Below are 13,510 nucleotides of genomic sequence, written 5' to 3' on the forward strand. Positions count from 1 at the left end.
TGGAGCCCATTATACAGAGTGAAGTAAGTCAGAAAGATAAACACCAATACAGTATACTAACACATATATATGGAATTTAGAAAGATGGTAACATAAACCCTATATGGAAGACAGAAAAAGAGATACAGATGTACAGAACAGAATTTTGGACTCTATGGGAGAAGGCGAGGGTGGGATGATCTGAGAGAACAACATTGAAACATATATATTACAAAGTGTGAAACAGATCACCAGTCCAGGCTGGATGCATGAGACAAGTGCTCGGGGCTAGTGCACTGGGATGACCCAGAGAGATGGGATGGGGAGGAATGTGGGAGAGGGGTTCAGGATGGGGAACACATGTAAATCCATGGCTGATTCATGTCAATGTATGGCAAAAACCACTACAATAAAAAATTTAAAAAAAGAAGATTGTCCACTTTGAGGGAGTAAAATCAGACAACCATTTATGAAATACACTATCTGTTAACATCTACATTTTCAGAAAAAGCAATTATGGTAGTGATGCTCTAAGTTATGAAAAACTAAAGCATGATAAACTGTAGTTTCATATTTTACCCTCCTATGAAATTATGTAATTGGTTTGGTTTCCAAGTTAGTTTTTTTCCCACAGAAGTAGCACAATTCATGATTATTCTTTTAGCAAAAAGAAAGGAAAATTACTCAGTATAAAGTATATCATTTCAGAATAATTTATTCTTAAGAAATGTGTGAAGTATCATGAGATAAATAGGAATTTACATATGTTTCACACACAGTTTTGAATCAATTTGAGAGGGTAGAAAAATAATAAGGGAAAAATCTTAGAGGATAGGGATCAGAAAAGTTAAGAAGGATGCTTTTAAAATTGTATAGAGAAGTTGAAATCGAAGAAATGGAAATACCAGGCTATAAACTGAAGAAGCAATTGCTATTATCACAGTCTAATCAAAGAATCACATATCCCGCATGAGGCTTTGACCCTACTATCATGGGTAGTTCTTCAGCCCAAGGGCAAATGTCCCTTTAACAAACATTTCCATCCCAAAGAATCTTTTTAGAGCCCTCTTTATGTCTTTGTTTCTCAGACTGTAGATGAAGGGGTTCAGCATGGGTGTGACCACAGTGTACATCACCGATACCATAGCACTCATGTGTGAGCTGTAGGTAGAAGTGAAGCTAAGATATACTCCTAAGGCTGAACAATAAAATAATGAGACAACTGAGAGGTGAGATGCGCAGGTGGAGAATGCTTTATACTTCCCATGAGCAGATGAGATTCCACAGATAGAGGACACTATCTTAGAGTAAGAGTAAAGAATACCAGCCAGGGGAGCACCCCCGAGAATTCCAGATCCGAAATATACCGCCATGTTATTGAGAAAGGGGTCAGAACAGGCCAGTCTGATCAGCCATGTTATTTCACAGAAAAAGTGGTGGATTTCCAAGTCTGAGCAGAAGGACAGTTGCAAAACCATTAAGCTGTGTAACAGGGGAAAGAGGGCACTCACGATCCAGGACCCCAGAACCAGCAGTGCACAGAGCTGGGGGTTCATGATGACCGTGTAGCGCAGGGGGTGACAGATGGCCACGAAGCGATCATAGGCCATCACGGTCAGGAGAAAGTCATCTAATGCTGCAAAGAGTAAGTAAAAATACACCTGGATGATGCAGCCTTCATAAGTGATGACTTTGCTCTGTGTCTGGATGTTCCATAGCATCTTTGGGATGATGCTGGACGTAAAACAGATGTCTACAAAGGACAGGTTGGAGAGGAAGAAGTACATGGGTGTGTGGAGGTGGGGGTCTGAGCAGACAGCCAGGATGATGAGCAGGTTTCCAATCACAGTGATCAGATACATGAAGAGGAAAAGCCCAAATATAAGGGGCTGCAATGCCGGCTCCTCTGAAAGTCCCAGAAGGAGAAATGCTGATATTTGCGTCTTGTTCCCTGATGCCATGTGATGGAAGTGACTACTGGGAAAAAAGAAAATAGCATGAATAATTTTCAAACAGGTGTAACTCACATAGCTGAACTTCTGTAATTTCTATTTTGCTGGCAAGAAATTGATGTTAATAAGTTGTACATAGATAAATTCTCCTTGAAGGTATACTCCATTTTACCTCTAATTAGATACTTTTGTCTCATTCTCAGCATATTTCCAAGGATTTCATGCATTTACAGTTTTAATGAGAAAGTCTTGTATGCACTTGAGAAGCATTATGCTGACAGTCAACATGTTCCAAATACATATAGGGGATAAATAGAGACACTTAAAAACAAATCTCTCACAATCCAAGGGTGGTGAAAGATGATACTCAAATAAATATAGAATATGTTAGAAGGTGACAGGTGTTATGAAGAAAACAAAAACATGTATAAAAGAGAATTTAGTAGAAATATTATTCTGTACCAAGTATTCAGGCAAGGCTTACAAACAAGGGGTTCCATGAAGAGACATCAAGAAAAAGAGAGGACGTCCTAGCGTGATACCAGCAGAAGTGTGTGCCTGGCAGAGGGCACGGCCACTGCAGAGTAACCAAAGGAAGAAGCTGGTCACATGTTCAAATGCAAACAAGGAAGCCGGTGGGATGGAGGAATAAGCAGGAGGGGGAGTGGTTAGAGATGGTGTCAAGGATGCTGAGGAACAAGGTGGCTTCCCTGCTACAGCCGAACCTTCAGTCCATAGAGAATCCCTCCTTCCATGTTGTTCCCAGAACTTATGGATTTAGTTGCAAAGGAATCCTGCAAATTATATCAGATCGTCTTCTTAGCACCATCTCTGATGGAGTTTTGGCCTCTGTCACCTTATTACGCCACCTTAATATGTGAGTGCAGGTGCCTTTGCTTTAACAACTGCTCTCACTCCACAAGGCACAAGTGTACACACACACCGTAGCCTCCTGGGCTGTGTTATTGTCATGAATTTCTCACCCAGCACCACCTTCTTTAAGCCATGGGTGGTGACACCTCAAGCTGGCCAGATCAGATTAATTTTCTCCTAAAGAATGTTTAAATAGTACCCAGAAATTCCAGTTCACAAGCTACTGAGCGAATAATACAGTTGAGGTTCCTTTTAGCTACAATGACTTTCTGCCCTATATTTAAATAAATATAAAAAGCATGGGAGAGAGAGAGATAAAGTGAAGGGGAAAAATCAAACAAGCTCAAACGGCCCCTGAGACAATGGGATGAAGAAAAGCGTTCTTGGTTTGGCAACATTTCAACTTCAGCTATATGCCTTGATACCCAGGAAAGATCAGAAAGAAAAATACCTCTTTTCCAAAGACAGAAGCAGTGCTATCTGGAGGGTGTGAAAAACCATACCCATTTGCCCTGTCTCTGTTTTTTTGTTTGTTTGTTTGTTTGCTTGTTTGTTTGTTTAATGTGGACCATTTTTAAAGTCTTTATTGAAAGTGTTACAATATTGCACCTGTTTTATGTTCTAGGTCTTTAGCTGTGAGACATGTGGGATCTTAGCTTCCCAACCAGGGATCGGCCCACACCCCCTGCACTGGAAGGCAAAGTCCTAACCACTGGGCAGCCAGGGAAGTGCCCTTATCTCTGTTTTCTTATGAGATATATTTTATTTGTCATTATTGGGCTTAATGTTTTTCATTTTTTTCATAAATCCACTGGGAACATCCTAATTCCAGTTCTGATTTTGGACAGCATACAAAGACCTTTGCAGACCATACTCTGTGAGTCCGTGAGGTCATGAAATTTCATTCTCTTATTCTGGATAAATTTCTTCACATGATTTAATTCTAAGGACACTGTTTTATTTCAGTATACTGTGACACTGTCACTATAATGCAAGATCCTAAGCATCAGTGATTTCAGCTCCCTTGTTTACTTCTTATTTTCCCATACATACATGAATACATGTGCATTTATTTTAAAAACACAGTTAAGAAAATTATAAATTGTGAATAGAAAGAATGGCAAAAATGTTAAACCAGTTAAGAGTGATTTCATATAAGTGCATTAAACAAAACTGAATGGAACATCAAAACCATTATGTTTCAATCAATTTTTGATGTTCCATTCAGTTTTTAGCAGTAACAGAACAATCACAACAATAATTAATAATGATTAATGATTCATCATTAATAACTAATTTAGAAAAAACCTTGACTCAAGATAATCTAATATATAATCTACCCAGGAATTTCTAGCAAGTAGCAGATGTATTGCTAATATTTGTTGAATGATTAGGAATTAGATCCCCTTAGATATGAACACTACCATATGGAAAGGTTGTACTTCAATTTGATTGAAAGACTGGATTGTTGAATAAAAGTCAGAATAAATGACCATCTATCTGGAAGGAAATGAAGTGGTTTCCTATTTAATGCATCTTTTTAAAAGAGACAAAAGTACCTGTAATAGCGAACAGTCCATTTCAGATGATCATATAAAACCACACACAAAATCTACAGGTGAGAAAAGGTTATTATCAAGGGGAGAAAATCAGAAGTAAGTAGAAAAACAAATTTAACTATGTAAAAATTTTAAATATTTTATGGTCAAAAATACCCACCCCAAAATCAATCACAGAACAGTATTTTGTAAAAATCATTGGAAATGCAATTAACTGTTGAGAAGAAGGCATAAAGTATATTTAGACATATAATAATAATAAGAAATGGCTTGCTGATTGAATCTATGAATCTTGGCTCAAAGTGGGTACTGGTTTAATAAACAGGAAGATATCTAATTCACGACCTTCAGCCAGGGAAAAAACTTAATGTTGATTGAGGTTGAAACTTTTAAACAAGTATTACAAACATAAGGGGAACTCTCTAATTTCACTGGCAGACATATGAAGTGGAGAACATTGTGGAAACTACCTAAGACAGCTATTGATAATAGAAACACAAATATTCTTTAACTCAGGGTTCCTCCATCTCTGCACTACTGGATAGTCTCTGCCAGGTCCTTCTCTGTGGTGGGGTCTGTCTTGTACATTGTAGGATGTTTAGAAGCATCCTTGCCCACCACCTGCCTTTCATCCGTGTGACAGCAAAAAATGTCTACTGATATTGCTCAATGTCCCCTGAGGGACAGTTACCCTTGGCTTAGAAGTGCAATGTTAAATTAACAATATCAAATTTTGTAGCAGTGATATGATAGTCCTTATTGCTAAATAATGATACAGACCATTGAATGTATGAGTCACACAGCCACACCATGGAATTTATACAGACATTGAAATAATGAGCCAGCATTATTACTAGTTGTTTAGCAGCAAGTCCCTGAGTTGTTGCTGAGAAATAAACAAAAGTGGATAAATTGTAGAAAAACATTAAACATAATGGCCATTTATCAGTAAAACATAAAGAAAATTTAATGAGGTATTTAGGATTATATTTATACCTTTGTATAAAAGTATGTGAATATGTATAAGTTCAGATTTTAGAAGAGTGTTTTTAAAGGAAACTAAAAACTTAAGGAATAAAAAATACTTATTCCATAAATAAAAACTTATGGAATAATAAATATACTTAACCTTATGAAGCAAAATAAGGTAAAATACATTGCTTCCTGAGCAACTGTAGGTAAAAAATTGAATGAAAATCTACCATTAACTAATAAAAACACATAAAGAAGTAAGAATTTAATGATACTAGCATTGGTCACTAATTCAAGTTGAAATTGCCAAAACGGGGAAATGAAAGAATATAACAGGACACTTACAGTGAGGAGACGGGACAGTACCAAAGTTGCAATTTCATCTCATATTGAGATAGTTGGACTGAAATACACTTACAGAATATGAAGGCAATGTTTAATATGGTATAGAAGAATGTCTTCCAAATTATGACCAGAGCTGATCCAACTTTTGCAAATAGATTTAATTAGAAGGCTAAAAGGAACAATAAGAAATAACAGTTGTTAAACTAGAAGTAAATATGTACAAAGTGCTATTTATTATTAATATCACTAAGGATGCTGCAGAACTCTCACTTTCCTTCTTGGTTTACAACAAGGATTGAAACATCAAGAATATTAAAGTGATAACTGAATTCATTCAGTAAGAAAAGTGACAATGCAAAAGCAATAAATGGGGTGTACTGTACACAGTGGTGACTATATATAGTTCATAGTGCTTTATAGCATAAACTGACTGAAAGATTTGACACAAAAACTGGCCAAAAATTTGACCAAAAGAATGAATTATTATACAATCCCCAGGCTTCCCTGGTGGCTCAGCATAAAATATGAACCTGCCAATGCAGAAGACCTGGGTTAGATCCCTGGGTCAGGAAGATCCCCTGGAGGAGGGCATGGCAAACCACTCCAGTATTCTTACTTGGGAAATCCCATGGACAGAGGAGCCTGGCGGGCTATATTTCATGGGGTCACAAACAGTTGGACACGACTTAGCGACCAAACAACAACATACAATCCCCACAAATGTATCTATATACAAAGAATGACTTGACATTCAATTTTTGTAAAAAAAAAAAAGAAGAAGAAGAAGAAAGAAAAAAGAAAGAAAAGCAATTTCCTCTTTCAAAGGATTCAATTAAAAAATAAAAAATAAGCAGCAGCACTGACACCACTATATAAAACAGAAGAATTGTAGAGACATTTTTAAACAGAAAAACACTGAATGGCTAACAAATCGTCAACTGTATTCAACCTCACAGATAATATAATAATTACAAACTTAACCTCATTACCGTACATCTTTTCACCTATGTAACTAAGCTTTTTTTTTTTTTCCTTACGTGAATACCTAGCTTGGGAGAAGGTACTCTAATGTGTGTGTCTACTGCACAACTATTGCAAGGGTGCCTTTGCAAACAGTCCTGGGTACAGATCTTTCTCCTGCATGTGGAAACAGAGTCTAACATGCCCCATCTTACAATAAAAAGAAATGCTGTCACTTCACTGTGTGTCCCACCACAGGTAATATCCTGTGTCTCCCATTTCCTCTTCCATTGGGCTTCCAGCAGATTTGTCAAAACTGACATCCTTGTTTCCAAGTGCAATGGTCACTTTTTCTACATCATAAATAAATGCATTATTATGAAAAGAAGCGAACAAACACAGAGATCTCTGCATCTGGGCTATGCTCGATTGGTCCTCAGGTAACCTCAGGCACGCGTTCCTAGCTTCCATCCTCTCTGATCCTCCCCTCCAGTGTCTGTGGGGCTCTCAGACTCACCTGCTTGGGAACTCTGGGGGGATGATTTCTCTGCAAAGGTCAAAATTTCTCCCTAATTAATTGACAAGGCAGATCAAAATTTTGCCCTCAAACAGTAAAACAGGAATGGATAAAAATCAAGCATTAGTCAGGTCCCAGCCAGATGTAGGACTGCAAAAGTAAATAACCACATCCTATACAATCAAAGAGCCACAGGCTGAGGGACTGTAGCAGAGGAAATGTTTACAGCTTCCTGTGTCAGTTCGTTAGGCATGTTTTCCTCTTGTTAATTCAGCTTCTAAGTACATGATTTCCCTTAGAGACACTGGTCTGGATAGAATGAGTTTTGTTTTGTTTTGTTTTTTCCTGCTGATTCTCTGTTCCTAGGAGACTGCATTATCAGTGAGGTGAATTCGGCTTTATAGCTCCTTTGACTTTACCTCTCCTACTTCCAAATCTCTAAGCCTCCCAACACCTCATCACATCCCTGAGTTCAAATTATCTCAATAATATAATATGGACAATTTGTCTCAACTAGGTCCCCAGGGCCTTCAAAGCTTTGGTTTTTGTTGGGAACACAACCCCTGAAACCTCTGAAAGTGACTATTCCCTTCTTCAAAAGGGGATAACTTTTCTCCTTTAATATAAAACTTGGATATTATAATCCTTGGTTTCATGAAAGCTTTTGCAAAGCCGAAAAGGATTCCCTACTCATATTAGAAGTTAAGAGCTGTCATTTAAGAGTCCTCAGTATAAAATATTTGTAACTATGGAAGACATATGTAGATACCATTATGCACTGCTAGCTTAGCTGACTGTCAACTGTAATTTCTCCAACAATGTATTCTATGAAGCAATACTTGACGAACTCCACTCTTCAGTGTAGAAATGGGATTCAGAGGGACTCAATGTTCTGCTTACAAGTGTAAACAAAGCAAGAGATGGAGTCTTGATCGGAATGTGTCTCGGTGCCTCCAGTTCTCAAGCTCTGAGCAGTGATTCTCAGCCAAGGAGATTTTGCCACTGGGGATATTTGGTAATGTCTAGAAAGATAGTACTAATCTCCTACATCCCATAAGACAGAACCTAATAGAAGTAATGTTCCTGCCCCAAATGCCAACAGTAAGAAAACCTATTCTAGACCAGAGCTCCAAGAAGCTCATTGTGCATACAAATCATCAAGGTTTGTGGTTGAAATACAAATTATGATTCTTTGGGTCTCTAGCAGACACAGGAACTGCCTTTCAAACAAGCTCTTAGGTATTGTTGAAGGTGTAGGTCTTGGTCTGTGGATCACAGTTTGACTATCAAGACAGTAATCCTGTGTTAGAGTCAAGTATACACAGTTTCAGTCTCCTCCACCAAGGATCTTTATGTAACTTTGAAAGATATGTTTTTTTTTCATTCACTTTATAAGTCATGATAAATTATGTATTAGATTGTTGAAATACAATAGCTCCTGAGTAACGTGAAATAAAATATATATTAAAAAGGCTTTGTGGTAGGCAGAATGTGAGTGAGTGAAAGTCACTCAGTCATGTCCGATTCTTTGCGATTTAGGCCAAAATACTGGAGTCGGTAGCCTTTTCCTTCACCAGGGGATCTTCCCAAACCAGGGATCAAACCCAGGTCTCCAACATTGCAGGTGAATTCTTTACCAGCTGAGCTACCAGGGAAGCCCCATAAGATATCTCTAATTAAATGCCAAAGAATTTGTTCCACAACTTGAGAAAAGATAGTTGCTTTTCAAAAAATGGGTTTAATCACAAACATAAAATAATGCAAACTAGGATAGTTGGATATGAAATAAGATAGCAATATGCATAATATCTATTCCTTACTACTAAAGGTGCAGAACATTCCATGTTTAAAAGTAATAAGGGGAACACAATGTGACTAACTGATAGATTTGACTAAACAGTTTATAAACTCTCACACAACCCCATTAATGGAGCTACACCTACATAGAAGAATTAAATGGCAAACTACAAACTTGATGAAAAAAGTCTTAATTTTTGAAAGAATGCAAGAAAAAAAAAAAAAAGACACTCAGATTCCAAAACACAAAGCAAAATTCTCGCAAAGACAATTTGCATATAGAAAGTGAATGGCTAATAAACCAAACAGGTGTTTTGGTGATGTTGTTCTGTTGCTAAGTCATGTCCAACTCTTTTGCAACTCCATGGACTATAGCCCACCAGGCTCCTCTGTCCATGGGATTCTCCAGGCAAGAACACTGGAGTGTGTTGCCATTCCATTCTCCAAGGGATCTTCCTGGACCAAGGATCGAACCCACATCTCCTGCATTGGCAAGTGAATTTTTTACCACTGCGCCACCAGGGAAGCCTTAGCCATCCTGTAATGAAATAATTACCAAGTAATACTCCTTGGCATACCTCTCCATGCATATTACATACAATGCTCTTTTTCATGGGAATATCAAGGTGGTAGGCAATATTGTGGAATATGTGTCCCAAATACTGCAGTTGCAACATAGCGTCTACCTCCATAGATCAGGATTCTTCTCATAAATACAGAACATGTTGAAACACTGAGTCTGAAAAAGTTTTTAAATACCCTCCCTCCAAAGCCAATACTCTGCTTTCCTACTCCCATGAACTGCAAAACTCCTCAGATATATTCTGTTTTTACCAGAACCACTTTATTCCTCCCATTCCTTCTTCATTCTCATCCGACTGGAATTCCAATCCCATCACTTATTTGTCAACAATGATGCTTGTATCACTGAGTCAGCAAACACTAATCTTTTCATATATTAAATCAATCAATTTTAAATGTATTAGTCAACCTAGGGGAAAAAAAATGTGGCGATCTCTTGGGTCTGGTTTAGGCTGCTTAAGTTCTCAGGTAGCCAGATTTAGGACTTGAAAACCAGGAAGCATGCCCTGTCTGCCCAAGAATGCACAGGCTGAGGGACTGCAGCAGAGGAGGTATTTGTAACTCCCAGTGTCTGCTCATTAGACACTGCTTTCACGTTACTCTCACCTCTGCTCATATCATTGTCCTGAGGGCCACTAGTGTGGATGGAAAAAAATTTTTTTTTCCTGCTGAATCTCTCTTCCTTGGAGCCCACATTGAAAGACAGGTGAATCCAGTCTTTCTTACTCTTTCTCCATGAACTTTCCTGCCTCCTAGAGTTTTAGCATCACTGCTATGCTGTGCTGTGCTTAGTCGCTCAGTCATGTCTGACTCCTTGTGACCTATAGTCCCTCAGGCTCCTCTGTCCATGGGGATTCCCCAACTTATTGCAATATTGAGACCCAAATCTGAGACTGTGGAACCTTTGTTGACCAGGTTCCAAGGATCTCCAAAGTATTGTCTTGTTGTGGGAAAGTCTCCTGAGATTTCTAGTAAATTGGGATTCCCTTCTTCAACAAGAGATAGAAGTATGCTCCTTTGATATAAATACATAGGTATTATAATCATTGGCTTCATGATGATTTTAATAAATCAACTAGGACATTCATGTTAGTGATACAAGTTAAAAAGTGTCATTTAGTCCTTAATTTTTTTAAATTTTCAGTTAAATGACATGTTTCCATCTAATGGTACACCAGGCACTGACCTTAGAATCTTATGTGGATTGTCTTATTTTATTTTCATGAAACTTTATTCTCTGATGTTTGCTCTATGATGTGTTCTGCACTTGCATAAATGTGACTCAGAAGAGTGAAAGGATCTGCCTAAAGTTATGTCCATTTGACTGAAGAGGTATCTGAAATTGAAAGTCGCTCAGCCATATCTGGCTCTTTGCAACCCTGTGGACTATACAGTTCATGGAATTCTCCAGACCAGAATACTGGAGTGGGTAACCTTTCCCTTCTCCAGGGGATCTTCCAAACCCAGGAATCAAATCAGGGTCTCCTGCACTGCAGGCAGATATTTCACCAGCTGAGCTACTATGGGACCTCAAATCCTAAAACAGAAAAATGCACATATTCTTGAATGAAGATCTGTATGTCTCCCTTAGGAAAATGTCTATTGCATATCTTCAGTCTACTTTTAATAGAGTTATTTGTTTTTTAATATTAATTTGATTTAATTCTTTATATTTTTGGATAGCAACCCCTTATTGGATATATACATTATAAATATATTTTCCCATAGATAGTTTGCAAACAAATGTATTCCATTTGTTTATTTTCATTTCCCTTGCTTGGGGAGATATATACAAAAACATTGCTAAGATTACTCTCAAAGAAGAATCACCTATGGTTTCTTGTAGCTTATTAAACAACTTCATGACATTATCTTGAATTCTCTACTTGTTTGATAACAATCTTCCATGACATTAAGATTGGTTTTTGGAAAACTGTTCATTTTATATTTTCAAACTTTTTTAGAGTATAGTTGACTTGTAGTGTTGTTGGATCTTCCTGTAAAGCAAAATGTATCAGTTACATGCATATACACAATACATCACCTAAAAGATCTTTTGGTCAAACATATCTTGTATATATATGTATATATATATGTGTGTGTGTGTGTATGTGTATATATACATATTGGAGAAGGAAATGGCAACCCACTCCACTATTCTTGCCTTGAAAATCCCATGGACAGAGGAGCCTAGCGAGCTACAGTCCATGGGATCACAAGGGTTGGACACGACTTAGCAACTAAACTACCACCACCATATGTGTGTATATATATATATATATGTCTATATAGAAAGAGACACACACACACAAGTTGACCTTTGAACAAGAAAATTAAGGGTTCTGACTCTTCGTGGTCAGAAATCCTCCTGTAACTTGACAGTTATTTTTCTATATCACTGACACAACCAACAGTAATAAAAATAATATAAAGTATCTTGGTTGTTAAGTGTATTTTTAAATGAATAGTACAACTCGTAACTATTACTTCAGGACATAGGAGAAAAATTACTTGAGATGACTGTCATTTAAGAAGTAATTATTCTTAACAAATCTATGATGCCCCAACAAAGAATGGAATCTACAAAAATTTTTGACCCAAAGGTAGGAAATTTTTGAAGTAGGAAACAACAAAAATGGTCTATGTATAAGACTGAGGAAAAAACTTAATAAAGAAAGTTCCTAAAATTGCATAAAGATGCCGAGTCCAAAGATGAAAAGAAAAATGGAAATCCCAGGAAACAAGTAGAAGGAGCAAATTTTATTCCACAATGATAAAAGAATCACTATTTTTGGTTCAGAGGCTTTGAACTATACAATCCAGGGCACTAGGTATTTGGTCTTTTAAAGTTGGCATGAAGTAGAATCTCTTCAGAGCCCCTTTTATATCTTGATTTCTCAGACTGTAGATGAAGGGGTTCAGCATGGGTGTGACCACAGTGTACATCACCGAAGCAATGGTACTTGAATGTGAGGTGTGAGTAGCAGCAGAGCTAAGGTAAACTCCTAAGGCTGTAAAATAAAACAGGGAGACAACCACGAGGTGGGACACACAGGTAGAAAATGCTATATACTTCCCCTGAGCTGATGAGATTTTACATATGCAGGAAACTATTTTAGAGTAAGTGTAAAGGATACCAGCAAAAGGACCGACACCCATCAGGACAGCTGCAAAATACATCACTATGTTATTAAGAAAGTTGTCAGAACTGGCAAGTTGTACCACCTGACTGAGTTCACAGAAAAAGTGGGGGATTTGCATTTCTGGACTGAAGGACAGTCGCAGCACCATTAAGCTATGTAGCAAGGAATGCAAGGCAATCAGCACCCAGGATATCAGAACCAGTAGTCCACAGAGCCGGGGGCTCATGATGACCGTGTAGAACAGGGGGTGGCAGATGGCCACATACTGATCATAGGCCATCACTGTCAGGAGAATGTCATCTAAATCTGCAAAGAGAATGTGAAAATACATCTGGGTGATGCAGCCTTCATAGGTGATACCTCTGCTCTCTGTCTGGATGTTCCACAGCATCTTTGGGATGGTGGTGGAGGTGACACAGATGTCTACGAAAGACAGGTTGGAGAGGAAGAAGTACATGGGGGTGTGGAGGTGGGAATCCGAGCTGACAGCCAAGACAATAAGTAGGTTTCCAAATACAGTGATCAGGTACATGGCGAAGAAAAGTCCAAATATGAGGGACTGCAGTTCTGGTTCATTTAAAAGTCCCAGAAGAAGAAATCATGAAATTTGTGTGTTGTTACTTGGTTCCATGGGGTGCAGGTAACTACAAGGAAAAAGAAAAATAACATGACTAATTTTCACACAAACTGGCATACTTCACATAGCTGAAACACTGCAATTTCTATTTGGCCCTCAAGAACTTGATGTTAATACTTTATTTATAAGTAAGTTCTCTTTGAGGGTGTGTGTGTGTGTGTTCAGTCACTTCAGTCATGTCCAACTCTGTGCAA

At 37.9% G+C, this 13,510-nt stretch overlaps 1 protein-coding gene and 1 pseudogene across 1 annotated transcript; both read right to left on the reverse strand.

The window, feature by feature from the left end:
- Nucleotides 1-968: 968 nt before the first annotated feature.
- LOC122439346 (olfactory receptor-like protein OLF4) lies at nt 969-1,940 on the reverse strand. The gene has a single exon (XM_043464419.1). It carries the CDS (start codon nt 1,938-1,940, stop codon nt 969-971), a length of 972 nt encoding a protein of 323 aa, XP_043320354.1.
- A 10,392-nt stretch (nt 1,941-12,332) lies between these two features.
- Nucleotides 12,333-13,310, reverse strand: LOC122440999 (annotated as a pseudogene).
- Between the last annotated feature and the right edge of the window lie 200 nt (nt 13,311-13,510).

Source organism: Cervus canadensis, chromosome 4 (genome assembly GCF_019320065.1).
Source record: "Cervus canadensis isolate Bull #8, Minnesota chromosome 4, ASM1932006v1, whole genome shotgun sequence".
Lineage (NCBI taxonomy): Eukaryota > Metazoa > Chordata > Mammalia > Artiodactyla > Cervidae > Cervus > Cervus canadensis.